The following is a 26,440-nucleotide window of genomic DNA, read 5'->3' as shown; positions in this document are numbered from 1 at the left end:
TCACACCCTTATAATTCTATTTTTGAGGGGGTTTTTTGTTTTTGTTTTTTTGTTTGTTTGGTTGGCTTTTTTGGTTTTTGTTTTTAAATACTTGAAAGAGTTTATTAAAAACCTTAAATCAGAGATTCAGGCATGCCTGTCAGGTTGAATATGCCCTTACCTCTCTGTTGTTAAAAAATGTGCTCTTCCATCACTCAGAACGATGAAACCACATGTCTTAAAAGACTGTTTTATATCAGTGACAAAACTTTCACCCCTGTTCATGGATTTTAAGTGGCAATAGAGGCCACTGGACCTTCCACCATTTACCAAGCAAACATTCACATGCTCTGGTATTACACAGTAGCATAATGGGGGGTTTAGGCCCAAGAAGGCAGAAATTTGGCTGTTCTTCATAGAATTCTTACTCTGTGGTAACAACGTTGTTTTGTAGTTTAGGGACTCAACAGACAAAGTGGAAATATTTTTAATCATGAAAGTAAGATAAAATCACTTGCAGCCTACAATCAGACCCAGTGAGAATATTTCTGAGCTGTTGCACTTTAGCATATTGAATACCAATCCTGAAGTGCTGTGAACCATGAAAATACAACAGGAAGGGGTCAAACCTTTATGCAGATGAGGCTCTCAAGGTATTTAAATTAGAATGTGTAAGCTCCATTTAGCAGTCTGCGCATTTTACAGCTTGAGTTGCTAATGCTGTTGGGAAGATCCATTTCTGTTTATTATGGAGACACTTCATTTAGGTGTCTTAAATGTTAGTGTATATCCACAGCTCATTCCAGGAGACCGCAGCTCATGGAGCACCTGCAATACAGCTTTTATAACTAGGTAAGCACTGGAACAACACAAGTCAATAGAGTTTGTGGAGCTGCAGTTATGTTGAAAAAAAATCTCACAAAAGGAAAAAAAAAAGAGAGAACTAGAAACAGCAGCTCCATAGCATGTAAAATTAAGTGATGCAGAGAGGAAACATCCTGGAAAGAGGTGGCACAGCAAGTATCTCTCCAAAATCCTACTGAGGCCAACTTCATTGCACTTCACTTAGTTCCAGCACAGACAAAATTCCAGTGGTCAGAGCTGTTTCCATCAGTCTCTGCTATAGCTGCTTCTGGCAGCCTGAATCGACAGTTCCTTCTACGTGAGTAATTAGGCTCAGAGAAGCAGCGCAATTTTGAAACAAATCAACACATCAGTGCCACTTCCTGAGCACTGGTTAAATTCAGAGGATATTTGAGTGCACATGAACTGATTCCTTGAGAAGCTGCCGCTCCAGCTACCTGGGTGCCACCTGTGCTCCCGTTCCCAGCGGGGACAAAGACGTCCCTTGGACGGATCCAAACCACACAAGAAGCAGAGATGGTTGCATCTAGGGACTTGATTAAACATAACAGAGTGGAAAATCCCAATCCAAGTATGTTACTGATGCCAGGCTCTCAGCACCAACTGTTTTGACCTACTGATCCACTCCTTTTGAGTTGTATTATTTGCTATTACACACGCAGCCCACAGGCCCTTGCATGCCAGCCTAGAGCTCTTTCCAGCTCCCTCCTTTGAATTATCCTGAACAGCACAACAAAAAGCACCTCAAACAGTATCTTTAGAGGATTTCCTTCTGCAAGAATTCCTTATACAAAAGTTCTCACTTCTTCAAATTTTCTAGTCTGTACACCAGCCACCAGCAAAAATGAAAACAGTAAACTGTTTTCTATGCACATTTATTGTTTATGAATAAGGTATTTCATCTTCTAGTGAGTCACTGTGGAACCAGATCTACACTAATTAGAATCATGTTTTTGCACAGTTCACTGCACAAGAAAAGCAAAGAGGAATCCAAGGTAATTCTCTGCAGCCTTACCTCAGCTTTAGATTAATGATGTAGTATGCCAGAATACAAATCAGAAAAGAAAATATGAACTGGCAAAAGAGCAAGAAACACGCAGAAATATCACAACATGGTTCTGACTTACCTATGTGATAAAGTCCTATCCAGTCAGTTGGGTCTACTTCTTCCTTAATATCCCAGAAAATGATGAGGTTCTGAGATTGTCCCAGGGTGTATTCATACATGCTGGCTGTCAAACTTGACCTGCTATCCGAGGTCACTAAGTCAGTGTCACTGTTGGCACGCTGCAGGTTCATGTTCTCGGCCATGGAGCCCTGGGAGGCCAAACTCTGCAGGTTCTCGGGGCTCAGGGTGTAGCGGAGCTGCGGGTTGCGCCGGCGCACGAAGAGCAGGTGCTCTCGGGCTGAACTGGCCATCTCTGCTCCACTTCTGGCAACTCACGTAAAAAAGTTGTTGTTCAGAGATCTATCACGAGGAAACAAAAAAGAAAGTTTGAGTGAGACAGGAGGTTACTCAGTCAAATATTAAATGGACCAGCCTTAGTGCAGAAATGTTCCTACAGAAGCCTAAAGTGGACCGAGTACAAACTTTTTCTCATTACCACTGCAAACACCTCAGGGTCTGTACATTTAAAAAAAAAAAGTATGATTCACTTGCAACAAAATTCAGAGTTAGCCACACATCACGAAATAACATTTGTAGGCCAGGAAATAGCAGAAAGCAAATCATCCAAAACCATCTTTGAAGCAAGGGCAGCCACAGTAACAAAGCTAATTTAAGTCTGGCCTTAAGAGTGAAGTAGCCTTAAGAGTGAAGACATAATGAACTTCCGCTATAAAAATCACAGCAGTACATGATGTATATTGTAATTCCAACAATATGTACTGTTGGTTCAGCATGAGTTAAGCATTGAAGATACTAAAAAAGTTGGACATACTTCAGTAGAAATACGGTATCCCAGATTTATGCTACTATAAAATCATTTTGTAAGGATTTTATTTTATAAGGTACAAAGTGTAGCTTCTGAGATCCTCTGCACCATAAAAAACACATCAAACCATTGACTGGGGTACTTTAGACTACAGGTATATATTCAATTAGCCCATGTCAGTCCGTATGTATAGTCGAATGTTGTTGTCCTTTTCCATACATCAGAAAACAGAGGCTTTATAAATTCAATAGCTTTTCTCAAGCCCTGAGGAGATACCTCCCTGAAGTGTCTTCCCTGAAACAGTCATGCCATTATCATCACACCATATACTCAGTAGCAGAACTTGCATCTCATTTTCCATAGCTACTAAAAGTACTGTCATTTGAAAATAAGCTCTCACATAACTCACAACTTGAAAGGAAAGACAAGAATAGCAAAATATTAAAACAGAGGGAACAGCTTATAGGAGGGAAGAATCCATGGTGGGGATTCTCTTGCCATGGAAGGAATACCAAGATTTCCTTATCTAAACTACAGGACTCAGACCAAAGCTGTTTGCCTTTTACAAAGGTTATACTTTGTATGAATTCACTGGTCCTTTATTTTACAGAGGAAATAAAACAGTTCTTCTCTGGCAGAACCATTTGCTTTCAGAAGGAATTGAGAATCAAACATGAGTCAAACATGTGAAAATGACCTTCTGTACTATATTCACCTGGAATGGGAACCATGTGTTTCCTCCAAAGCCAAACCAAACCAATGCAGTCCTCCTGTCCCGCAGTAACTTCAGAGCTAACGGGGAAGAAACTGTGTCCTGGCCTCCTTACACTCTTCAGACAACTTGAAAACAGCTTTTCAACATTTCTGACCAGTTTGTAGCTAAACCAGTGACAACAATTATTCCATTATAGTATCTTCCCCTATAGTATCTTCTGTGAGGGATCTATACTACAGGAAAGACTTATTTATGTTACATATATATATTTATGTAACCACACAGAAGAAAAATGTACCTGTGTATTATTCCAGTGTTTTCTTCTTGGTGTCACCACCCTCAGCTGTCACACACAGATATATTTGTTCTCCTAAAATAGCCCAAGCATTGTCAGACAGTGCTGTGTGTCACCTGCCACAGTGTTCCCGGTTTCAAGCGAGGAAGCCCATAATGCAGAATGAAGTAGAGCCGAGGAAAACTAAATGGATTGGTTGGCCACTTCCACAGTACCATAATTTTAATTAGACCTACAGTACACTACTGCTATTAATCAAATGTCTCACAATGGGTTTATTAGACAGAAACTCTAGAGGTAAAAAGACATTTAAATATTAAAAATAAAAACCAAGCAGAATGCTTGCAGATCCCAAGATTGTGATTAAGGAAAAAAAAAAGGGAGGCAGTATTTGGTTGGGGTTTTTTTTAAGAAAAGGGCATTTTATGTCTTGAGGGTTTTCTTTTCCTATTCATTCCTCCTTCCCCACATGATGCATCTTCAAAAACTGCCTCTTCACTTCCATTTCCTATCACTCATCTGCAATTTTCTTTTCAATCATATTTCAGTATATGGACTCTGAGTGTAGCAGAAATTCTTCTGCTATTTTTCAGCTTTTCTTAAGTAGGAGATGTTTTGAAATATTAAGAACTAACAAAAGGGGGTAATAAAGTTCAACTCATCCAGCTTTATGCAGTTCATCACACAGTGTACATGGTTCAGCATCAAATAATTCAGAAAAGGAAGGAAACAAAAATTCAGTTCAATAATTTAGATACACAGAAATGGCACGGAGATGACCATATTTACTTCACCAAGTACACAGCCCAGTCTTTCCCAACGTGAGCAATATTTTGGCTGCCTACACAAAGCCTGTTATTTCCAGTGCAGGATGTCAGCAGGGCTCACTAACTGCTCCCTGCCATGTTGCTGTGCACTCTGACACCAGTGTCGGTGATGAAAAGGACACTTTGGTGTAAAAGCCCTTCTTAAATGAGAGTCAGGGAAGTTAGAATCTTGTTTTTCTACGAGAAGTATTATTCACTAGATCTGAAACCCCTGGATTTCTTTGAGACTAGAAGGGCAAATAAGAAATAGCCACCAATTTCCCTAGAACCCAGTGAAACACACAGAGATCAGCCCGTCCCTGTCATCCCCCCATCTTTTTTGTCCTCCTTTTTTTTACTTTGTGGTCTGAGTAACAACACACGCTACATTTGAGTGTTAAAGGGCACAGTGGCAGACTTGTACCATGGACTCAGGAGGTCCCCATTTGCACCTGAGCCTGCCCACCACAGCAGGCAGCACATGCACCTGCCAGGGTGCCTCCACCCTCCGTGCCAGGAGATCAGGCAAAATTAATTAACAAGCTGACAGCATGCTATTAAGTTTATTTTCTTCTGTTCCACAAGCACAGATTTATGTAATTTTGAACTACTGTTTGAAGTGGCTTTATGGCAATAAAATCACAGCAAAATAAATGTCATGCAGGCGGACTACAAGTAAAAGACAAAGTTTTAACAGGAGGGATAAAGAATTTCCTTCAGCTGCAGAGCCGTATGCTGTACCCAGGGCAGCACTGGCATTTGTTGGAACATATTGAAAATTTATATGTGGCAGATGGACAAACTCTTCCATGGTTAGGGATACATGAGAACTAGTACTAGCCAGGACTATACCACAGCTCAAGAGATGAAAAATATTAACTCCTTTGCAACAGCTCATTTTCTTAAGTCCTAATGGTTATCACTCTGCTGAATCATGGACATCATTACAGTTTCTGAAAGTAAAGTAAACCACAAATCTGGGTATTTTGTCTGATCATACTCATAATTCCAAGTGTCTTAAAGTCATGACTTAAACAATGAACCCAACAAACCACATAACTTAGAGCAACTGAAATCAGTTTTCAACCAGTTCAAGGTAAACTCACATGTAAATGAGCTCCTATAATGGAAAAAAAATACCTCCAAAAATTCAGGACTCAAACTTTTACTGAATTTTCTAAATTCAGTAAATAGGTTGTAAAGGGGCTCCGGTGCCAAATAGTACTCTGCTATGTAGTATCTCACAGTATACTGGGAGATTAATTAAGCATATTTGTAAAAAGACATGTATGAAACTCCTATTTCCACAGGGAAAAAGGTGACTGCCATAAAACCCAAGCCATAAGAAGTGATGAAAGGGAAAAAAGAGCCACTACTTTAATTATTTGCAGTCTTGAAACAGGATGAAAACCTTACACAATGCCTTCCTGCCTACAAAAGACATTACATTATCTGACATTGCATTAACAGTTCCCAATGTCTGTCACTAACAACATAACTAACAGAACACTAACATGTACATCCTACCACAGACTGAAAATAAGAATTATCCTCCCACCTTCAATTCTTGCTAAGCACCACTGAAACAGCATTTGCATCCAGACTACATTGTAAGGCCAATACTCACAATCAGCTCCGTGCACCTGCCCTGCCATGAAGGTTTGGCTCACCAGGATGACTGTGATCAGGGCAGAGATTTCACCAAGGATCACACCAAGCTGGCAAGGCATATTGTTTTGTGATGGCCAGCTGAAATGTGGAAACTGAATCAAAAGCATGGGGAAAAAATATGCACTCAAGGAATCAGCAGATACTAACTCTAGCCAACTATTTTAGATGAAAAGTGAAACCTGCACTAAAGCTGCTTATCTGTATCACAGTGTTTTCTTCAGGACTTGACAAGAAGCTTAGAGAGAAATAGGACTGATTTCCTCTTAATCTCTAAGTGGCACAAGTTCAGGATTATTCCTACCAAAATATACTCCGCAATTATGAATCACAGAGGGACTAGAACTGGGAAATAGTTCCACTTAATATACAAAATACAGATAGGAAAGGAAAAACCCCTTGCCCAACCTTCACTAAAGGAGACTGAAATGTCAGACTTTTTTTGCAGTCAAATAGTCTAAAACAATACATGAATGGAAGTCTGAGAGTTCCGGCACAGGAATAGACAAAAAAGTCCCCCCACACCATGCAAAACAAACCAGTGTTCACATGCTGCCCTCTTTATCTTACTCATAACAGTGACTCACTTCTTGTTTATATAGTGATCTTTGATGTGGCTTATGGGTCTTGCTAACAGCTACTTCCCACAGTGTTTACTGTAAAACGCTTCCATAGGGCTGGCCCTGAGAGCATGAACCAGTCACCCTCTGGACAAGAGTTGTGCTCTAAGCAGGTGGCTGGGGGTGTTGCTGGGGAAGTGGTGATTAACCCATATCACTGGAGGCTGCCTTCATGTCACTACACTGCAGCATCACATCGCCCTCGAGAGGAGCAAGGCGAGGAGGTGGCACTGCAGGAGCCCAGAGGCCAAGGCTCAGCAAGGAGAGCCTGTGGGGAGTGCTCTGCACCAGAGTGTCTCTACTGCTGTATGTCAGATGGGTAGGAAGAACTGGCCTGCCCAACTGACCCACAAACTTCCCCCATTCACAGAACCATTGAAGCATTTAGGATGAAAAAGACCTTTAAGAACATCCAACCCAACTGTTAACCTAACACTCACTAAACCGTGTCCCTAAGTCCCATATGTACACATTTTTTAAAGAACTCCACAGATAGGGAACCATTTTCCTGGGCAGAGGGTTTCAATGTCTGACAACTCTTTTGGTAAAGAAATTGATCCTAAGATTCAATACAAAGGTCCCCTGTGGCAGCTTGAGGCTGTTTCCACTGGGCCTTTGACTTGTTACCTGGGAGAAGAGACTGACACTCAACTCCCTACAACCTCCCTTCAGGAAGCAGTAGAGAGCAATGAGGTCCCCCTGAGCCTCCAGACTAAACACCCCCAGCTCCTTCCCATAAGACTTGTGCTCCAGATCATTCACCAGCTCTGTTGTTCTCCTTAAGACACATTCAGATGATGCTTGGTGTCTCTCTCAAATGCCACTCCCATGCTGAGATAAGCAATCCACATAATTATGCAGGCAGAAGAACACACTAAAAATTCAAAGAACAGAAAACATGCTGGTTTTCGAATTGTACACTGTGTGACATGGCTTTGTTCCATACAAAGTCTTTTAAATGCTACAATACAGGGTTCAAACTGACCATCTCTGTCTGAGCTCAAAGAGGTTCACAGAACAAAATGCTTCATGAACAAATTTAGAATTTGTGCATTTTTTTCTACTCAGAACTCAAAAATAGCATATTTGCTGGGGTAAGGTAGGACTCCAGTCCACACATTGGCTTCAAACTTGCTAGAAATTGGCAAAAGCAGAATAGCCAGAATTCACTGTCAGCTGCAAAACCTGCTTATGAAGCTGGGTCATGGTTAACCATATGGTTCACTCATATGCTTAACCCCCCTGCACTTATCCTGCTTTCAGTCCTAAAGAGCTTTCAATCTCCTTTAGAGCTGCTGGGTACCTCTGCCAGCAGGACAGATGGGCCCCTCCCAGTAAAATGCAACAGCTACTTACTCAGCAAGATCATCAGTAACTGATTTTGTCTGAGACAAAGAGATTAACTCAATAGCTTTTTAACTCAATAGCTTCCTTCCCGACCCATATTCTGATATTTCAACGACTATTTGGAAACACAGATTTGGTCTATGAAAAATAAAATTAACAAAAAACTCCAATATAATAAAATCAGATAAAGCTGACATGAAGCATCCTTTTCTCTACAGAAAGAAATAAGAGAAAAGCTTAATCTTTCTGCCCAGATGCCCTTTTCTTGTTATTCCTCCCGGAATATTTCCAAGAATTTCTACTCATCAAGTTCCCTGCAATCCACATAGTGAGATTCCTTTCAGAAGGTATTTCACTGTCTGATTAGTAGGACTTTTCTGTTAGCTAACATTCTGTCAGATTCAAGTTAAGCTAACCCATTTGGATGCTTCCTATTTAGTCACAGATAATGATGAATTGAAAAGCAGCCACAGTATTCAAGAGCCAAGAAAAATCAGCTCTTTGGGATCTCTGTTTTTCTCCACTCATAACTAAGGAGAGGGTAATATGACCTTTTCACTTACATGGCAATATCCTAAATCTATAGGATGATTTAGTACATTCATTAATCACCTTGTACCATGTAGTAGAAATTTCATTTTATTCCAGTAGATCATGAAGTTCAATATTTCAAAAATATAACTACCATTGTATTATGTAATTGCACAGTTCTGACCATCAACATGAGATCCTTCAGCTAGAATACAACCATAGCTGTTCAACATTGCCACCCAGAATACCTGAGTGCTCATTAGGTCTGCATGTTTTAAATAACTGCTTATGCAGGTAGATGGTACAAACAAGACCACTGATGGCTGTCTTGGAGGAATAAAAAGTGATCATTCCAAACTTAGAGAATTTGATGGAATGAAAACCAAAAGAGAAATGTCATAAACTTGAAAAATCAAATCACTACACTTCTGACATCATTTTTCTTTTATTTACAGGGATACTCAGGATATATCATGAAGATTAAACATGAAAGATGTCTCTCTTTATTCACCCCAGTTCTTCTAATTTGAACATTTGATGGTAAATTTACGTTCACCGTTTTTCCTTGAACAGCTAGTTCTGGATATTACTTTTATTTGGGGAGCTCTTGAAAGATACTGAAAATGATTGGAAATTCCCATCATAACTGACACAGGACTTAGACACAGTTGAAGTACTTAAATGTTCTTTAATTTTTTTTTAATGGAATAAAACTAAAATTACTTTAATTCAACTTTAAGCTAATTGGATAGTAACTGTCTTGAAATAGAAATTGTTCTTTCCAGAAGCACAAAGAGACAAGTTAAATTCAAAAACACTATTTTTCTGCTGATCTGCTTACTTCTTCCTTTAACAAAGCCCCCCAGACTTTCATAATAGGACAATTATTGGGTACTCTTAGAAGCAGCTTAGCTTGAAGCAATGATGATGAAAGAACTTAATAAACTTGCCAGTTCCAAGAAAAGAACATATATATGCACATGATCTTCTAACCAGGTTTCTTTTCTGTTCAAGAAAACTCCCAAGAAAGTCAACTGAAGCATACTGAAAGGCACAGCACTTTGTAGATCGTCTCCCAAAAGAAATGCTTTGACTTCTCCACTCAAACCACCTCCGAAGCAGTGCCAGACTAAATTACATGCCCGGCACTGGGCAGGCTGTGCTAGGTGTTTGGCCTCCTAGGAGAGTCAGAGGCTCTTTCAAAAGGTAATTCAGAGCACAAAACCCACTACCTCTCTTGTCTGTGGAGTAACTCACTACTGAGCAAAACAGGACAGAATTTCATCTAGATGTCCTTTTCCTTTGTTGCCCTGCTCTGAGCCATGTAGGGAGTAACCTGTGCTAAGAATACCCCGCCCTCAGTCTGCTAACTCATTCTCTGAACTCACTGCTGGGAAATCACAACTAGCAGTTTCTGGAAAGTGTATTCAGATGGTTTAAGGTAAAGCTAAAAATTACTGTGCTGAAATTTGACTGGGATGTTGCCATACAGGAGAGGGAGGGGCAAAAGGAAAGAAAGTGTGCATGTAACTCTGGTCTGCTTTGGACTCAAACCTGGTGACTCAGCTCAGATGTTAAACATCAGCTCAGATTACAAAACCACCATATAATTTAGACTGGCTGAAAATCAACCCTAAAGGAAAAAGCATATAGTTCAGCACAGATATATGTTTGAGAAAACAGTCTATGCAACACATTATTAGGCCAGAGAATAGCTCAGTTAATTCAGTGCAACAGAATATCTATTTTAGACCCTTTCAATGGCTTTTCACACAGTTCATATGTAAAGTGAGTCCTATACACTTTTGTATCTACCTGGAAAAAAGCATTGCTCTCATATTACCCTAACTGTTTGTGTAAGGATTCCATCTTCCATCCTACCAACTGCAACTTCCTCATGTCAGGCAGAAGTTACTGCTCAACCCTGAAAGGTTGTGTGTACTTCTGACAGGTCTACACATCCTGCCCAGTAGCACATTAGGCACTGCCAGGAATTCAGAATTCACAATTTATCATATTAAATCTCACGTAAAAGCTTGAGAATTGAAGCTAGCTGGTCCACAGCAGATCTGGCCACTAGTCAAAAGAGTGAAAGGTCAGAAACCCATATGCACAGACCAGCATATACATACATACACCATGTATAGCTTGGCATACCTACAGTTATACCGTTTTTAGAGGGTACTTACTGACATACTGCATTGCCAACATAGACAAATGTCCCATGTCCCTGCATGCTGTCCCCACAGCTAGGATGGAGTCAGCAAGCCCTCAAACATTTCAGGCTAACTCAGCCAGGTGAACTGTGATGTTCGGAGACCTTGGATAACCTGTCTGAAACAGTACAGAAGAGATTATGGAAGGTTCATGTAATCCTTCCTGTTGCAGCTGCCAGACTGGGGGATCTGTCTGGCCTGCAGATGTACCTTAGTATTGCTCTGCAGAAATACAAAAGATGTCCATTGCCTAAAACTCATCCTTGTCTTTCACAGGAAGTAACGATATAAGAACTGCACATAAATTTAAGTTAAACATCTTGGATACATTCCTATCCTTTAGACTACTCACAAAAGAAACAAAACTTGACTGGAAATTTTAGAGCAATTCCATAGCCAACAGGCTCTGCTCCATATGTGTTATACACCCCCATTAACCTCTTCCTAGGTGGCACCTACTTTAACCAAGTTCATTTATTTCAGTAATCTTATCACTCCAATCACCACCACTAAAAAAGTGGAATTCACAAATGAGGCAGAGAGTGGAGGTACAGCCACATAGCCATTAAACCTTGCATACTGTGAACCATGGCCTTGGATAATTCATGACAGAATGTTGCTACTCTGCATAAACTTGAAAACCAGACTCCCCCTGCCAGGGCTTGATTCTCAGTGTTCATGAAACAGATATATCTGCCATTAGCTGCTGTTGATTGGTTGTCCTCATGAATTTACTGATGCAGCTGTCTTCAGTTTAGGCTTTTGATGCCAGGTCAGACAATCAATCCAGAATGCAGCTCCCTTCAAATGTCTATACCAGAAAGACACAACAGAGTCACTTTAAGAAGCTATTTTTGACACAGAATGGGAAAATATGAATTTTTCTGTGAGTAAACTGTAATATATGCTCATAGTTACATATGTGAAAACCTCAAGGAACACGTTAATGACAAGAAAAATGGGTAGCCCATTCAACTCTCTGACTTGCAGCACAACAGCACCACCAGCCCAGAGATCCCCAATTATACATTTCCTCCCAAGGCTTTTTCACAAATGAGAGGAAAGTCCAAAATACAGAACTTCTACAGACAAGAACAATTTAGCACTTGTCTGTCCAGGAAAGGAAATAAACCAGGAACCAGAAGAAAGAGCACAATACTAGAAAGCTTGACAAACAGTACAGAAAAGATGTGTTCCTTCAAAAAAAGAAAGGAAATCCACCAGGCCACAAAAGCCACAATTCAAAATGCCATTTATAAAATAATGCACTTACCAGAAGAAGGAGTACAATTATTTACTGCTTACTATGAGAGCAGTTCTGCCGTTTCATTCCAAGTCTCTGCAATCTGTCCCAAAGCAGATACTATTCATCCATGAATGACAGCTGTATTTTAGTGATGTTTAACAGGGCCTGATTTAAGCACTTACTTTGCACTTATGAGCTGGTATATATATATATATACACACACATATATATATATGATGCAATAAGCATCTCTATAAATTTATTTTAATTTAGTTTTTAACTGGAAATCCATTCTATGTTGATGGAAATTCCTGGAACATACAGTGAGTATGAATCAACGCCCATTATTCCACCCACCCAAGTCCAAATCCAATACAATCATTCCCATTTTCAAGCCTGTAAGAGCTCAATTTTCTACCATATAAAATTAATTTCACCTACTGAAACGGCACCAAACCACCACAGAACAGGAATGTCTGTCACGCTGAGAGATTCCCGTGTTATCAGGAAACACAGGAGTGCTGTTTTTCTCAAAGGAGCACACCCCTTCAATTCATCATGGTATTTATTCATTTTTTTCAGAAAGGGGGTATTATCAACTTGGAAAGAGGCATTTCTTTGTGCAAAACATATATCCCATGACTTCAAATTCAAGAATGATATAAGTGAAACATGCTAGTAGACTAAAAGTAGAACAAAACATGGTGCCCACCAGTCCTTAGCTAAATCATTTCCATGATTACCCACTTTTTAAAGTACCAGCCTGGTAAAACTGACCATAAAGTGAGGGTGGAAGATGTTTAAAAAAGACTCAGTTGGTCTCCTTAAGGACCAAAACAAAATTAAAACCAAAACCAACACAAAGCTTTGTGTCCCTAAGTAGTATAAATAAACTATAGATACAATCAGTAGATCAGGAAAACAGGAAACAATTGTTTTAAGAATTGACAAATTTTGCTAGAGTGAGTTAACTGTCCATCAGTACACACACAAATTTCCATCCCCCTGCCCCTTTAACCCTTTTGGTATTTTAATGTGGAACATTTTACCAGCTATAATCTCCCACCCACCAAAAAAAAAAAGACTGCATTTCCATTAAGATTTGAGGAGACTCTTTGTCCGAAATAAAATATCAGAACATTTCTGCTTACCTACAGTTTAATGGAGCTTTTTGACTCATAATGTACTAGGCAAACAGGTCCCAAAGACACCCCTGAAACAAGGAGAAGGAGGACTGTTGGTTAGGCCAGCTCAAAGGCTGTGGCTTTTGCTTGCTGACTGTACAAGGTGTGTCATTAAGGAGGAGGTGCCTCTAGCAGAAACGTTTCAATAGTATAGTATTTTGCATAACAGTATTCCTAGATTCACTAGGACTGCCTTTTAATCTTTTCTTCAATTCCCTGTTTTCAAAAAAGAACTTGTAGCTAAGAGATAAAAATTAAGCCCCAGACTCATATATATCTTTTCAAGTTCAATTTACAGTGTTCAGTACATTAAGTTAGAAATGCTTCAGGGAATCAAATAGTTATGAATGCAACCTTTGCAGAAACAGAGAGTGAAAGACCTAGAGATCTCCTCCAGAAAACTTACTTGCTCTATATTCTTTAAATCACTTCCTTCTAACCAACAAAATAAAGAGCCTAGAACCTAGAATAAGAGAAGAAAACCCAGGCTGCTTGTCTGTATTAAATACATATGCTGATCTTCAGCCTAAATAAATCCAAAGCAGTAGGGCTGTATACAAAGGTGTTGATGATATTGCCCTCTCTGCTTATAGGATACATCACTTTTAATACTCAACACACTTGCACCCTAAAACGAACCAGTTCTGTTGCTTGTCTTTTACAAATCAGAAAATAGCAACATACAAACATTTCCAAGTGTAGCCATTTGTTTTAAAAAAATACAAATTGCAATCATATGTCCTAATTCCGGTTTTCCCCAGAAATACATTTTAGCTCAGAATTTCATGCTTGAACACAATGGAATTCTTATTCACCAACTGCTTTACTATTTTTTTGAAAACTCAATTTAAATAATTTTAAGCAAGCATTTCAATTGGATAATTCAAGAAACTGAGCATTTCAGTAAACAGAAGTCAGATTGGTATCAACTTAGGCTTTTCTGGACAAATTTACTTTCACAACTTTGTGCGTCAGATGAATCAATTTATACCAAAAGGTTATTAATAGATGATGCCTGCATTTGTTATGGTGCAGCAAGATATCAGTAGGATGCTTAGACATATTCTACACCATACAAATTCCCTCTCTGCTCAATGAACAGCTGCAGGGCAATGGCTGAAGCTGTCAGAGGTCAAAGCTTGGGGAAACACAGTCTGCTCCAGGGAACAGACTCAAGGACAGAAACATATTAACTGTCAACTAGATGGGAAGAGGCAAACAGATAGGAAAACTTCCCTCTATTTTACAGTTTACTTATTTACAATTTATAATCTATAATCACACTCAAGAGAAGAGGAGAAGCCGCTCAGAGTCATAAGGACACCACAATGACAGCAGTCACACTCCTGGGGTGATTCCCATGCACCACCATTGCCTGTGAGCACATCCCAGTGCACAGTCTGTGTCTGCTCCGTGCCCTCGAGACAAGAGAATGGTTTGAGCCAGAATGGAGACTGCTGAAGAGTTAGGGATATCAGAGCTATCCCACCCGTGCTTCCTTGCCTTGCGAGTACACATTACAATCAATTATTTAGTTCAGTGATCACATGCTGTAATTCTTTTCCTCCTTGCAGGATTATTGCTGCATTTGCTGCTTTCCTCGGTTTCTGCAGTAAATGAAGCAGAAACCCTTCAGAATCTAAATGAACAATTAATGAAAAGACAATAATACAAAGTGGGCTATATAAAGATGAGACTTATTATGAATTAATACTTTTACTATTAAATATGCATGAGTTTTTAATAAGTAGAGCTAAAAATAGGATGTGTATCACAGGATTTCTCCAGGCTGTACAATTTCCATTCATCTCCATCCCGTGAAGAACGGACCATTGCTGAAAGGACTCTGACTGCACTGCTGTCATTGTCCCTAATTCATCAAGGCACAAAAACCTCTGGCTTCTGGGATCCTGGCATGAAGGATTCTGAAGACCTTCACCCTCTGCTGCAAAGTTTGAAGGAATGTGCAGCAGTGTCACCCCATCTCCCAACAGGCACACATCTCTCAGCAGCCCAATCCCCATCTATAATCTGTGTGTTTGGAAAGAATCTCTGTGTAAGAAAACTGCTGCATGAGATAACAAACAGCAAGCAGCAGCAGATGTACCCACTGGGCTTAATTAAAAAAAAAAAAAAAGGAAAAAACCCAATAACTACTTAAATATTTCCATTTTAATTTTAGTGTTTCATTGTTAAGAATAAATGTATTCTCCTCATCCCTTCAGTCCCCCACCAAAGAAGGAAATCTAAAATTTAGCCAAATGCAAAAAAACTTCTGTTTGGATTTTAACATTGATTTCTGACATCACGTCATGTTACAGATACAAAGAATTTTAATAGACTGTACTAGTTCTGGCTGAGGGTGCACACACTCAGGAACACAGCACAATTCTATATAAATCCACCCCAGGGCGTAGGTGCTGCAGCACCAGGAAACGGAAGAAGATTGAAATCAGTGTTTATAAATACAGCCAAGAAATCCTAGCACACATGCCACCAAATATATAAACAGAAGATAATCTCATCTGGAGGCCCAAATTTCCTACACTTATTTATGTTTGGGAATTTTTAATATTTTTAAGACATTTTGGTTTTGTGTGCTTGTGTTTTTAAAATGACCTTGGGGTATTTAAATCAAAGCAATTGGTTTGATTGAGTAAGGAGTTGCAGATGCAATGTGACAAAAGGAAACAAAAACAATGAAATCACAGCATGCTGCACCCTAGTATCTTGAAATATTCTGAAATCTGTATTTTAAAAACAATTCTAGTTTGATTTTGAATTTCTTTATTTTTCAGTGTGCAACAATAAAATGTAATTTCATCTCCACCAGATACATTCCTAATTAAAAAGCAAAACCAAAACACGTTATAGCAGAGGTAACTTGCAGTTTTTTATCAATAGAGTTTTAAATCACATATGTATTACCATTTTAATCATTTGTTTCTGGGGGACAGTAAGAAAGGTGCAATAACATGACAGTGATTTTCACTGGAATGTCCTTGGCTTACTCTTTGTGAAGACAATTTAGAATGTGAGCTTTGCACAGACAACTTAAAACTAATAATTGATTGGAAAATTCCCATGGCTTACTGGAAACTCAGAATATTAGAGGCAAAGCATATTTCTCCTCTCTCCCCAGACTCAGACCAGTAAACACCCAAGACTTATCTTTGTTTTTCCTGTGACACATTATAGTCATAATGATCAGAGACAACAACTTTTTCATATATTTGGGAAACAACTGGTCTTTCACCACCACAGCTGCAGAAATACACAGAATCAGGAAAAAAAAACATGACATAGTTTGTTCCTTTTGGTGTTCTTACTATTCTCAATTGCATTTTGGGCTTCAAACACAGCACTCCACCCTAACCACCAAGGATCCAGTTGTTCGATATTGCCTGTGAAAATCTCTTGCCCCAATGTCCAAAGAAAAGTACAAAATCCTTTGGTTTGTAAGGAAAAAAGACTGAAAAGCACTATATATAACTTGATGAAAACTCAATGACAAGTGAAAAAAAAAAAGGAATAAAATGGGGAGTGGGGTGGGGAATAAAAAATAAACAATACTGGTTGGTTGGGGGGTTTTCCCATTAATGGAAATGTCCCTGCATTGTCCTGCATTTGGAAGTTGACTTCACAGGGTGACCTTCCCAAAAAGTAAGATGCAATGCAGCTTTCTGGTTAGATAATATCACTGCCTCTGTGTCAGGCCTTCACTTGTGCCAAATTACCACTGCCAACCTCTATTGTAGGTTATTACTAAGCAGAATTAAAGAGAAATCACTAGAAACAAATACCCACATACTGACTGGACTTGATAGTTTGCCAAAATTGCAATGTCATTATTTGTAAAGATATGAATGAAGTCTCCTATCAGCACTGCTGGCTAGCTGGCAGTTTTCAGTGTTGTTTGAGACTGCTTTGATTCTTTAAAATCATTTGTCTAATGAATTATATGACTGTATCATTACAGACAAATTACTCTTTATTACCACTAAATTATTTTCTCTCTATGATGCAAGTACAGTTGCTCAACAATAAAAACCAGCAAGTTTAGGCAACCACCTTTCATCAGGTTCCAGAAAAGAACATTTAAGCTGTTTCCTAAACTGCAGTGAAGCAGAGGGTGTTGTACTTCACTAACACCCTTGGACCACACTGTACTACACACACAAACCTCACATCAGCACACAAACAAATCTTACAGCTGACAACAGCAAAAATTCATGGAGGATGCTGGAACTGCAAAAGAATACCAGAGAAAGCAATGATGCAATAGAAAAACACATTTTAAAATAATTTTGAACACAGATGCCGAACTCTTTAGAAAAATCAAACACCATTAGAAGCAGCAATTAGCTATTCTTGCTTATTGGTCACAACCAAAGTCCAGTGACAACACAAGCCTGCTACTGAAGTGTGGTATCTTCATACACCCTGAGGAAGCAGATCACTCATTCATTCCAAAAACCTCACTGGAAGCCTTTTGTATCACTCTGCAAGGCCCCAATACACAGCAGTGATGCCAAATGCAGCTGGAAAAGCAGCAACTGCTAAAAACGGCTCAGCAAGGCTCGAGGACTAATTTAACATAGACTGTATTACTGAACTTCACATTAATATCCCTACTGGGCATGGCAAAAGCTTTGAATCCAAGTGTCGTAACAGCAAGGCACTAGTTTGTGATCAGCAGAAGAAAGTCAGTCTTCCACTGGTACTGACTGTAGAAAACAAAGCAGAATATTTTGAAGTTCTCAACACAAGTACTATTACTTCAAATCCATTTCTCCTTGGTCAAACAGGAACACATATACCAGTGTTGCTGACATCCCATCAGATGATGCATCTTGCCTAAAACAAAACTAGAGCTTCAATTATAGAACATGCTATCCTCAAACTTAGTTTCTAATATTTCTTATCATAAAGAAAAAATTGCTTTACAACTGAATCCAACTTATCACAGAGGTAAAAGTAGTTCCCACTGCAACTGACCGGAAGTCATGAGCAGCTCTGATCAGATTTACACAACAGGCACTCATACCAACAGCTTTACATGAAAATAGCTGTCTTAAACCTATTACTTTGCCTCTTGGCATTTTCTAGAAAATGAGCAGCAAAAGTGCTGGATTATAAAACCCCATCTGTACTGCAGTGGCTTGGCAGTGTGCATTTGGATCATAACTGTAATTGTGTATCTTCCTTCATACCTTACCTTAGGGCTACAGTTCCTGAAGCAAATAGTAATAAAAGACCTAGCAAAGGTGCAAAGGCACACAGAGTGGCAGAGCACACTTGGGGCTTTCAAGTGTTAAGATATGCAAACTCAAACTTCTGATGCAAGGGGCAAACTCTAGGATAATACCAAACTTCAAAGCCAACTTGCAAATACTTGTTTTGGAATAAAGACAAAAGATCGGCACATGTAACAATGAGCAATTTCAACACGGAAGTACTGCAGGACCAGGTGAGATTAAGTGTTCAAATCTGCTTTCTCTGCTATGAGTTTCACTGATGCAGCTAAACCTTCCAGGTCCTGATCCACACCCAGCAGCAGCCAGAGGCTGCCCATGCTTGTGTGTGTCACTATGAGAGGGACTCAGCCTGGAATCACCCCCATCACTCACAGAGCACTGGACATGAAGGTGAGGGGGAGCCGATGCTGATGTGCCAGAGCTCGGCTCTGACCAGCACAGGCACAGGGAGCAAAGGTTACACAAAAGCAAAGGCTGTTAAAAAGTGTCAGTAGCACACTTAGTGGTTGGATAGACCATTCTGGAGGGAGACACATGTTAATTAAAAGGTCAGAAAATGCTAACACGGATTCATCAGGGAAGTTTCATGCAGGTCAGAAAATTAAATTGTTACCTTTATGTTGTGTCATCAGCCTTTCAGAGCTAATCAGAACCTGCAATTCTCTCATTTCACTCTTCTAATAGTTCCACTTGTTCTCTGGTGTGCACAGAGAACACAGGGGGTCTCCAGGCCCCTGAACTGAAAGGCAACTCTTAACAATATGCTGGGAGAAACTTCCAAAGGCTCAGAGTATGCTAAGGACACCACGTCCAAACCAGCATTCAGTTACAATGGATACACTAAGAAATGTATGGTGGAGCTTTTTGTTGGTTTGCTTGCATTTCAGTTTATTTTTTAATGGACTAATGGAAATTCAAGCCACCGGGACAGTACCTTCTGCTACCTACAGGCTACTGGCAGGATTTCATCATGAATATATGACATAATACGCACTGAAATTCCTGGAGATTACAGAATGCTGCAAAAGGTGTCAAAAGGCATCATAAGGCCAGGGAACAGAAATAAAGTGATTTAAGCACATGCGACCAGAAAAGCAGTTCATGAAAAATACATAACTCCTTACTGCTAAAAAGTTTAATTTTGGATACTGTCTACATTTAGTGAGCAATAACCAAACAGTTCCAAATATAACATGGGCTTTTATAGCTGTCTTACAATCTACATACAGACTCAGGAACCTTTTCTGTGTTAAGGCATAAATTTATCTTCCAATTACAGTTGGTGGAGCACACAGTAAAATGCAATTTAGCATTATCTAGAAACAGTGTGGCCAGTGAAACATCATTCCTGCAGCCAGGAATATTTCCTCCCAACATTCAGTGGGTCACGCACACACACGCACCTCCCTGATGGAATTCACAGGCTCCTCTGCCGCATCAGAGCATGCAGGATCAGGACCAGACTGAAAGGTACAGGACCAGGGCAGAGCCTAAAATGCACTGTGCCTTAGGTCTTTCAAATAAAATTGCATTCTCATGACAAAAAGCTCTAACAAAACTGAGATCTCACTTTGCCTAATCATAAAACAAAACAAGCTCAGAAGTACATTTAATGTAGCAAACATGATTTTACTTCCAATTTTCAATGTGAAGATGTCATTTCCTACAAGCACCACTAAGCCTAACCTTGTAACAGACATGAAATCCATGGCTAAGGTGGATTTCCTCTCACCTAGAATTCGTAATCATTCCATTATTAATCCACAGCCATAGTTCAGATATGACTAAACTCTTCTATTATTAATAGATTTACAGTGGAATATTCAGATTCACATAATAAACTCTCTCGTGGGCATTAACAGTTGCTCTGTGGGTGGAGGGGTTTTTGTGGTTTGCTTGGTGGGGTTTTTTTAAGCAATATGATTTCCAATTAGTCAAAACACCCTGCATTCCATTATATGCCATTCTTTTTGTTAAAGATGGAAATAGAAGGAGGTGAGATACTGGAAATTTAAGATCTATTTTGTGTCTAACATCAAACTCACAGAATCCTAGCTGTTTTTCTAAGAGAACTGAAGTTCATCTAGGACAGCTTTGATGAGGGAGTAGGGAGGGAATGGGGAAGAGGCATGACCTGGTCAGAGGCAACCCAAAATGCCCATAATAAAGTGCCTTAAATGAGGAGAGTCCCAGGATTAAATCTCCGCTCTTAATGTTATTTTGCAAATGACAGAAATTACTGTTGCTTTTGAAGCACATTCCTCATTACTTTCTGGATTTGAGGCTCTTCCTCTTCCATTTGCTTCAAGATTTCTTATCAGCATCTATCACCATGATCTAAACCAACCCAAAACACCTTTCAAAGTATGACATGCTAACAAAAGGGTTTAAACCCTCCCGACACTTTCAGCTGAGAATTGCTGCATAAAGCTCTTCTCACTTCTCCTTCACAGCATCCCTGACAGCTTCTCTAATTCATACCTGAGAGATGTTAGCACTGTGTTGCCATTAACTATGGAGTATGTTAAAGTACTTTAAAATAGTTATGAAAAAAGACCGAAGAATATTGTCAGAATTCATAGTGTTGATCTTGTTTCCAATTACTTATTCTTAATACATATCACTGGGAACTCAGATTCAAAAGCCAAATCACAAAACACCACGCACAAGTCATGCTGCCAGGAACAGTTATCCAGAGACATGTTTTATTTGAGAAGGAACACATCACCCTCCAATAAACATAGGATTTTATTAGCAAGCTGGTTTGTTAATCCATACAATTTGTATGTAGCAAATGAAGCAAACCAATAAAACTACCTTGAAATGCATAATTAGGTATTTACAGAAGCAGAGAACTCCTAATGATTTACTGAATACAGTACATTTACAAAAGTAGACTTCGAAATTAAAAATTAATAAGCTATTAATAGGATGAGACAGCTTGTGACTCACTGTCTAACAAAGGAAACGCACCGGGAACAAAAAAAAAAGAAAAAAACAGTAGACTCCAAGTATAACTTTTTAAAGCTGTATGTACAAGCAACTTATTTTAGTTATTGAACACAACAGGGTGGCATGTTCTCCCAGGGGAAAAAATCAACAAAAAGAAGCAAATATGCCAATCTGGAAAACATGGTCCACAGTCAGTAAAAACCAGCTGTGTCAGAAGATAAACCATGTCCCAAAACCAAAGGAAAGAGGGGGAAGCTCTCTTGCACATCATAACTAAAGAGACCTCTTCATTAAAACATTTTCATTATGCTTTTTACTATCACTGTTTCTGTTTTCCTGAAAATTTTATCCTTGGAAATCTTTGCATATTTCACTTTATCTAATCTCACATCTGCAAACCAGAAACAGTAACAGAAGAAAATGTGAATGCTTTGATTGTGAAAGTGCAGCTTAAAAAAAGCACAAATCTTGCTGCCTGCCCTTACTCTCACTATTCTCTTATGCCTCATGGAAAATATTAGACTGTGCCTTGCAGGATGTAAAAGCACAATAGTTGGAAACTAAGCATTTGAACAGAGAGACTGAAGTTTATTTCAGCAATGACTCTCTAAGATAACAAATTTGCCAAAGTTCTCTTTAAATTAAACACTAAAACTACACTGCCCTCTAATATTGTGAGGGTTTTTTATAAAATACAATTTATTTATTTGGAGAAACCCACTCTTTTTACAATTTCTCATCAACCAGTAACTTTTCTTCTCCAGCCCTGCTTGTGAGAAAAGCTTAAACCAAAGGGGCTGACATTGCAGCCTCTGCTGGGCAAGGAGCTGGTTGTAGCACAATGACATCAGTATTTTGCCCAAACTCTAATTCTCACATTGCATTTATGTATTTTACAGTTTACAGCTACAGTCACTAACTCATAATTTAGCATGCTTTTGGCATTCTCTTTATTTCCTTCTCCTAAAGATAACAGCCTCAACTGCTTTTATTCTCTTTTTTAGGAATGGTATTTTTCCATGCCTCTAATTATCAAAGGTTATTGCAGTGATCAAATGCATGTTCCTAAAGTCCTTTGATGTGCTGTAAAGGGAATGTGTAAGTTTGGGGCTGCTCACACAACTCTTCCAGCACTCAGAGATATCATCTGAGCACGGTGAAATAAGTAAAAGGAAGATTTGGTTTATCAGTCTTTTACATATATGATCTTTTCCCATACAAACAAAAGTGTACCATCTTGTTTCTCAAAACAAAGTCACTTTCAGAAAATTATCTGTGATGTTTCTGATAGACCAGTACAGTGCCAGCAAAGTGGGCCAAAAATAATGGAAAACTAGTCCAAATTGCCTATTTTGGAAAGACTGCCAAACTCTCCACAGTAAGTGGCTGACATTCTCTATTTTTGTGTCAAAATATTTATCAGGTTTTCTCCAACATTAACTACACTGACTTTATTAACGTAGTGGTGACTATTTGTAGCACAGTGTATTTGATTCACATGCAACGTGTACTTTACTCTAAACTGACCCTTATTTTTTTGAATAACAGAAATTTAAAAGGTTAGTATAATGTATGTCAAAAAACAAGCCCTGTGGGCCATATCAGCCCTCTCTGCCTCTTCCACACAGACTCTCTCTGCTTTCCTTTCTTCTGCTCCACTCTTTGGCAGAGTGTTTCATGTCACCACAGACATGGGACAGAGAACCCTTCTGAGTGCTGCTTTCTTGGTGCTGTGGCCCCAGCTGTCAGCCAGCTCCCCACAGGAGGCTGCAACTCCTTCTGCCCTCTCCTTTACCCCCTCCATCAAACCCACAAGGCCCTCAGTGCTGCTGCTGCTCACAGCTGATTGCTGCTGGCAGAGAATACTCTGTTCTGCCACACCTGAACTGTAACAGAGGTTTACAGTCCAACTACACGTGCCATATGACAGATTAAAATAGCAATTTGCTACCAGCTGAAATAGCTTTGAACAGCAGAATGTTTTAAATGAACTTTCACATCCTTATGCTATAATTTTCTAAGTTTATACCTTTTCTTCATATTAAAGCCTGTCTGTGCCACATTCATCTCCTGCCATCACTCTGAGTTACCTCAGCACGTTTCTGTGGCTCTCCCATTGCACTCTGCCATCACAGCCCAACTTGGTCAGCTCGTAATACAGTAAGCAAAGCAAAACTGGCAACTCTGCATGCAGTCATTAAAAGAAACCTGTCCAATACAAGCCAGGTCCCAGTACAAATGCAGTTCCTTGAAATATTATTAACATATAGAGCTCTGAATTCCTGAGATTTTATGTTTATGAAAGAACTTTACAAAGCCAATTTATATTCTTTCAACATAGTTTTGCAGTAATACAAAGAAACAGAAGCTACGACATGAATTGTAACTACACATAATGCACCTCACCACATCTCATCCCCATCACTGGGAAAATAAAACCTTTGCTACTTTCTTCCGTGCTGACACTGCAATTGCAAAGAAAGTTTGTGGTTAAATGGATGCAGCCAGCTCCTCTGACTCTTACTGATGCTTTTTATTGGTACAAAACAATTTCCCAGCACTTCTCTTCCCTTTGGAATAAAACCCACAACACTTAGACATGTGGTTTTCCTCCTCCCAAAATCTCCAGTGACAATTTATACTTAGTGTTCCCTCAATGGCATCAGAAAGTAGCAAATACATCCATAAAGAGAGAGAGCAAGAGCTCCCTGACTAGAAGAATGTAAGTATGTTTTCTCCTTTTAAAACCACAATCACAGAGCTGGAAGGGACCCACTGTGATCACCAAAGCCCAGCTCCTGGTCCTGCACAGGGTATCAAAAATGACTCCATGTGCCTGAGGGCATTGTCCAGGCATTTGTCAAGTTGGAGAGTCCAAGTTAGCACTCCTGAGTGAAGGTGAGCAAATAGCAGTTCTTTCATCTGAAAGACTGTCTAGAGGTCACCAGTTACTTCCACTTCTCTCTTTTCTCACTTGAGAATAACTATTCTGTTCCGGCTTTCTGTGAATGAGGAAAAATACCAACTAAACTTTCACGTGGCTTCAGGGCTGTAAGTACCAGATCAGTAGCACGGAAAAAAACTTGGATTCTAATGTTGTTCTCCATATTTCTCAGGACTCGTATGAGATCATTATGGCTCCAAGGAGAAGGAAAACACATTCTGTAAATTCACCATCAGAAAGACTGTCCTGCTCCTTCTCTGTCTGAAGTTCCTGTGCTATGCAGGACCCAGTCCTACAGCACAGAGCCAGGGGACTGCACTTAGATTTAATACCAGACTGAAGAGCATAACTCTGCTGCAAACCCACTGCCAGGGGAAAGGACCCTTAGACTGTTTCTCTCATCAGCAACAGGACCCAACTCGCTGCCACTGCAAGCAGGAGCTGCACAAGGAACTGTCTCTGCTGACCCACTGAGCTTACTTTTGATTTTGGAAGTAGTAAATGGAAGAAAATAATTAGGAAAAAATAGGATTATTCAGGAATTTAAATGAAAACAAGATAAGACATCCACCTAAGAAGCTTTTTTTCCTTTTTAAGCCAAAAATTTCAGAACACAGAAGAGTTACAAATAAGCATTCTTTGGAAAAAATAGTTTTGGAATCTTCATTTTATCATCTGACTTAATGTTAGCCACATTTCACGTAATTCAATTGACATTGACTCTACGTAAGGCACAAAACCACAGCTAGTACCACAGATTGAACTAACACTTCTATTTGTTAGCAGAAGACTTCAGAATTTAGTCTCATGATAAACGCTGCTTGATAAAAATAATTGTTTAAATACGAAAAAAAATGAAAAAAAAAAACAAACAAAAAAACCCTTAGCTACTTGTACTGTGCACTCACTGTACCTGTATGATTATCCTTCAGAAAGATTCTTAAATAACTTTTATTAGTGGAATTACTGTAACACTTCTTTCCCTTTTTAAAAACATGAAAATTATGGAGACACACTATTCTCAAGGAATAAATGAAATTATTTTACCTCAGATAAACTACTACTTAGAACAAACTAATTTTTTATAACCTCTTCAAAGTATTCATTGCTAATTGGCACAGAACTTTCAGATGTGATTAAAATCCTGCTATATTGTAGCTGGGATTTAAGAGGACTCCTTTCTACTTTTGGTAAATGCACAATGTAATGAGCTCGACCTCAGTAATCTAACAGAAGAACTGAACCTAATCAGCAAAAAATCAACAATAATTTAATTTTATCCTGCATCAAGGTATCTGTGGGTAGTAGGAGAGAAGCATTATGTATAGCAGTCATTGGCCTCTTATCTCAAGTGGGTTTTTTTGGTCTTAGTGCTTTCTCAGTAATGAACCTGACTATAGAAGCATTAGTTTCCTAAATGTATTTATAAAGGGCAGGAGAAAGAGGAAGGCATTAAAACACTTAACAATTCATTAATTCATCACTGATTGGAACTGGAAATCAGTACTTCCATCAAGTGTTATCAAGTTGATATTTTCTTTAGGTCACTGACAGCATCATCCATTCTTGCTTTTGAACAGAATGCAGACTTAGGTATATCATGTAAATAGTCATGAGATATGATTACATAAATGCTAGAAAGAAAGCAGTCTTGCTGTTACCTGTGCTGTCCCTCTGGACATTCTCAGTGTGTATCAGGTGCTTCCCAAAAATCAAATACAGTCAGGGCATTTTTCAATTAAGATTTTTTACTCTGAGGGGACTCCCATCCACTGGTGGACAGTGAAAAACCATGTGAGAGTTTCTGGTAGCTGCAGATACTTTGCAGAGCCTCCTGACAGCAACAAAACTCACCAGAACTCTGTCAAAATAATGTTGGTG

At 39.2% G+C, this 26,440-nt stretch overlaps 1 protein-coding gene across 1 annotated transcript in view; it reads right to left on the bottom strand.

Moving 5' to 3' along the window:
- HECW2 (HECT, C2 and WW domain containing E3 ubiquitin protein ligase 2) overlaps window positions 1–26,440 on the bottom strand; it is a 157,169-nt gene that overhangs the window by 105,396 nt on the left and 25,333 nt on the right. The window contains 1 exon segment of the mRNA XM_071562577.1: window positions 1,971–2,311. Within this exon segment, the coding sequence (XP_071418678.1) occupies window positions 1,971–2,262 (292 nt within the window). The 5' untranslated portion in view covers window positions 2,263–2,311.

Source organism: Pithys albifrons, chromosome 8 (assembly GCF_047495875.1).
Source record: "Pithys albifrons albifrons isolate INPA30051 chromosome 8, PitAlb_v1, whole genome shotgun sequence".
NCBI classification, from domain to species: Eukaryota; Metazoa; Chordata; class Aves; order Passeriformes; family Thamnophilidae; genus Pithys; species Pithys albifrons.
This window is presented reverse-complemented; position numbering and strand designations above follow the sequence as displayed.